The 4898-nt window shown below is 42.5% G+C and overlaps 1 protein-coding gene across 1 annotated transcript; it reads right to left on the bottom strand.

Moving 5' to 3' along the window:
• Nucleotides 1-224: 224 nt before the first annotated feature.
• Nucleotides 225-2090, bottom strand: lingo1a (leucine rich repeat and Ig domain containing 1a). Its single transcript, XM_053319249.1, has one exon. The coding sequence runs from the start codon at nt 2070-2072 to the stop codon at nt 225-227; it is 1848 nt and encodes a 615-aa protein (XP_053175224.1). The 5' UTR covers nt 2073-2090.
• Between the last annotated feature and the right edge of the window lie 2808 nt (nt 2091-4898).

Genomic DNA, 4898 nt, shown 5'->3' with positions numbered 1-4898 from the left:
GCCTTGTAGAAACCAGCAATGCCCTGTAGCACTGGGTGTGCCTTCATTCCCTCTTACTTTTGAAAGTCAAGAACTGCCCTCTTCTCTAGTGCTTCAGTCAGGAAAAAACATATTACTCTATGTTAACAGACCAGAATCCACAGGTTTGTAAGAGAGGAAAGAAAATGTCATCTTTCCCATTTGTCTTATTTTTGAGTTCAAAATTAATAAACTCCACAACTCCATTAAATCATCTTCATGTTGAACTTGCGAGGAGCATCCACTGTGCTGCTGCTCATGCCAGCGTCCGATTTCCGTGGCACATACTCAATTTCAATATTGTGCTTAGTGTTGCCTTTTCCTCTGCTCCAAAGGAAGAGTAGCACCAAGCAAAACAAGACGACACCGAGAAAAGAGATGAAACCCATTGTGGTCGCAATGATCAGCGTCTTTATATCAAAGGGAAAAGGGACATTGGCTCTTGTACCATTAGCACCAGTTTCTGTAGGCTGGTTGGAGATGAAGGCAAAAGTCTTGTTGGGCTGGTGTGGCCAGTCAGGGGAGTAGCTATGAATATGCAGGTGAGCAAGAGAGGTATCATTTCCGCCTGCATTGCTAGCTATACACACATATGTACCATTGTCTTGAATCTGGGCATAGCGCACCTCAAGAGTACCGTCTGGCAACACGGAGAGCCTCCCGATTGTTTTGGTGGTGATAAACTTTTTCTGTGGGGAGAGCCACATTATCACTGGAGCAGGATCTCCATCTGCCTGGCAAGCAAAATGAACAATGGCTCCCTCGTCAACAAATTTCTGCTGCGGTTTGCGATCCCTTATCCTGGACTTGCGGCACGTGAAATAATTATTTTTCAGAGCATCTGGGAAGTCTTTAAATTCTTTGCCTTGAACAAACTCAGGGGAGGCACAGGTGGGCTGCTGCTTGTTGAAGTTCAGTCTCCAGCGTCGTCGGAAAACCCATAACAGTCGGCAGTCACAGGCCAGGGGATTATCATTCAAGGCTAGGGTTTCCAGGTTGCCAACTGAATGGAAAGCAGACTCCTCTAAAGTGCTAAGAGAGTTCCCAGACACATTTAGAATCTTCAGGTAGTTAAGACCGCGGAAAGAGTAGGGCTCAATCATTGCCAGTCTTCCTCCTACCAGGTGAAATTCCTGAAGACGAAGTAGGTCATGAAGCTTATTCCCCTCAATGGTGTGAATGGGGTTATAGGACAGGTTGAGAAAGCGCAAATAGACCAAGTGCCGCAAGGCCACATAAGGAATTGTGGTCAAGTTAGCATTTGCAATGGTCAGGGAAGTGAGATTTAATCCATACAAGCAATTTGGGGTCATCGTATCCAAATATGGCCAATTGGCAATTTCCAGCACCTTCAGCCGATAGAGACGTTTAAAGGAGTAATCCCGTATGACATTGATATTGAGGTGACGCAGCCTGAGAGTAATCAAACTGTGGAGGTGAGTAAAAGCCTCTGTTGGCACAGAGGACAGGTTACACTTCTCAAGACTCAGGTGCTCAAGGCTACTTAGGCCATGAAAAGCCCGGTGGGAGATGAAAACCAGGTCGTTATCACCCACCTCTAAAGAACGGAGGTTGTACAAATCCTGGAACATGTAGTCCAACAGGATGACAATCTTGTTCTCACTTATGTCCAGCTGTGTGAGATTGCTCAGACCTGTGAAAACACCAAGCTGGATCAGCTTAAGCTTGTTGCTACGAAGCCCCAATGTCCGCAAGCCGTAAAGGTTGTTGAATGCACCGGGTTCGATAGTGGAGATTGTGTTCTCACTGAGCTCCAGGTGCTCGAGGTTGGGGAAGTTGGCAAACTCGTCTGGGTTGATGGTTCTAATGCGGTTCTTGCTGAGGTCCAGCAGTTGTGTTTCTGCGGGAATCCCCTCAGGAACTGTCATGAGCTTTTTGCGGTGGCACATCACAGAGCGCTCTTGAACGTTGCACTCGCAGCGGGATGGGCAGCCTGTAGTTGAGCCAGACAGCACAGTGCCCAGCATCAGGATCAGAATGGGCTGCCAGCAAGCCACCAGGTAGCTGTGCCCAGTCGCTTCCCCGGCCGCCATCTTATCGGTTACCTGGGGAGACACAGAGATGAGGTAAAAGAATTTAGCTAGACAAAATGAATTCCCTTCATTGGCACACTAATGATTTTTTAAGACAAGCGAGAAAGCAATGCAGATTGTACAACACTGACATCATTCACCTCAAACACAGACAACAGGATACAATTTAAATTACATATCACTGACTTTCAAATATGCAGTATTTTGCTGAAATAGAATAGAATACAATTTCACATCCTATGTGGTGAGAGTGAACTGACAGTAGTATAACAGTAGTGGCTCAGGGAGTAGACTGGTTGTCCACCATTGGAAGATCCAGTCCACATATCGATGTTTCCTTGGGTGCTGTGCCAATGGTGTGTGAATGTGTATGAAAGGTTAGTTTCCTTCAGATGAGCAGGTTGGCACCCTGCGTGGTGGCTCTTGTAATCACTGTATGAATGTGTGTGAATGGGTGAATGTGACATGTAAAAAGCGCTTTGAGTGACGACTGGAAAAAGTGCTATAAGTATAGTCCATTTTATAAATTGCATTAAAAATACTTTCTTATGACCATTGTAGCCATTTTCTGCCAGCTGAACAATCACAAGTGCTAAAATGATGCCATTCTTGTGTGACACAATTCCTAACAGAACAGAGTATGAATTCCTCTACAATATTCATGCCACAGACACAGGATGAATAGATGTGGGAGGTTATGAGGAGTAAGGTTTGTGCCTGCATAATCGAGAGTGCTAACAATTCTGCATCGTTCACTTTCCTGCATAGAACTTCAAAAGGTATTTCAAATGCAAGTAGGTCCTGTAAATGCATAGCTTTATATCAGGCCTATTTGTGGTACATGTATATAAGAGGAATTACTGATTCATAGCTTAAAAATCAAAGGGCAAATCATTCTAGTAATCTACATACACCCCCATTGTGTCTACAGTGGAATCCTGAACACATTTTTAACAGAGGATCAGTCAGTCAGTGCTATCACCCTGATATGAAGTGAAAGGTTGCAGCTTCAGGTGGAATTAACAGCATTTTTCAGATGGTAATCCAATTCATGCTGTGTCACAGACACATACACTGAGCACATGTGTGGTTTGTTCTGGTACCATCAAGTCTATTTTTCACCCTTAGGCTTACAACTTCTAGCTTGAATCTCCTGTGCGAGTTAAAAAAAAAAACACTAGGTGGGTGGAGCAGCAGTAGCAGGGGGATGCAATCAAAGACGGATGGTGGCAAGTGTGATATATGTGCTGTGGCTGACACTCGGCTCATGCAATCTTTTATGATAAAATATAGACCATACAACACCAGGGAATTGGATACAGAGAGATAAATACAGGGTTTAAGCTCAAAAAAACAAACTGTATTTAATTTCAATGCCATCTGTTAGCAAGACTCCACCTCTTACACAAATGATGCAATTAACACTGGATATAATTATTACAGACTGTCCAGTTGTATGCAAAAACAAAAAGGATGGAATCACTTACATTATAGCGTGAATGGAACATAAGAGCCTCATTAATGCTATGATTTGCAATTATTCTGATATATTAGATGTACAAGGGCTCCATTAGTAAAATGCAGATGTATTTTTAAAAAGGTAATAATCACTTCAATGGTGTTATTTTCAACATTCAAGCACGCAGACTTGGATATTTATTCACTGACATTATAAATTATGCAAGAAAAAAAGCTGAAACAAAACCCTTCACATTCAATTCACACTCATCTTAAGACATGTCTCTGGGGGACTCCTGCCTATGTGTGATGGCTGTTGTCACAATACATAGAATTTTGCCACTGGTATGCAGTTCTCTCTCTTGCTCTAAATTTGTCTTTAAAGTCAAATGGTAACTGATGACGTGGTGCTATTTCCTGTTTCCCAGACAGTTTGTGCAGAAGGATAATGCACACTTTTGTGCTTCAGCAGATTTCATGGACCATATTACATGTGACAGATTGAGACTATAGGGAATCTATGATATCATGGTTGACAGTTAATTAAGGGATGACATGTTACTACCATTGCGGTCACTGCTAATAACTTTTTCTCACTGAACCAATAGACAACTGGACATCAGATTAATAAAAAAAAGGGGTTTATGGGTCAGATTTACTTCACTCAATTACATTTTATACCCTCTGAGGTCAAAGTTCAGATTGGGGATTTGATGATACCATCAGTAATAAAGTGAAACCAAGAGATTTCTGAACAGGCTCAGATCAGAGACTTGCATCAGAGCCCTTGCTGCCTCCAGCCATACTTGATCATTCTCATTCTTTAACTCACATTGATCAAGTCTGTGCTGAGCGCTGCGAGATGGAGTGGTGTGAGGCTTTGTGTGGCATGCTAAGACACCTAAGAAGAAGGAGTGGTCTTATCGCAAGCTCAATTCCATCTGTCACCCTCTATCATGTGGCTATTGCATATTGGATATCACTCAATGAGATGCTATTATGTCCAACTCTATTACCACTGACACTGAAACCCAATCAGGAAAATGATCAAATCATAATCCCTTGTTGGTAAAGCTCCATGTCTGCAACTTCAGCAGGTTATGGACCCCAGTGAAGCATCTTAATGAGTCCTCACATTCCTCTTCGCAGGGTCAGAATACTCATAAAGTAACACTTCACATGATTACTCAATCATAATACATCTGATTCTTTTTAAAAATCAATTAGAATGAGACTAATGTAGTAAGTCCTTCAATACGTGTCTGTTATTTTTCATGACAGACCAGCTTCCACATTTATTGCACATGGCTTCAGCAGCAAATATGCAGGGAAACAAGTAAAGATGGGGACACATTAAGATGAAGAATG

This window comes from Scomber japonicus, chromosome 5 (genome assembly GCF_027409825.1).
Source record: "Scomber japonicus isolate fScoJap1 chromosome 5, fScoJap1.pri, whole genome shotgun sequence".
In the NCBI taxonomy this organism is placed as follows: domain Eukaryota; kingdom Metazoa; phylum Chordata; class Actinopteri; order Scombriformes; family Scombridae; genus Scomber; species Scomber japonicus.
Note: the sequence above shows the minus strand (reverse complement) of the source record. Positions and strands in the feature narration are given on the sequence as shown.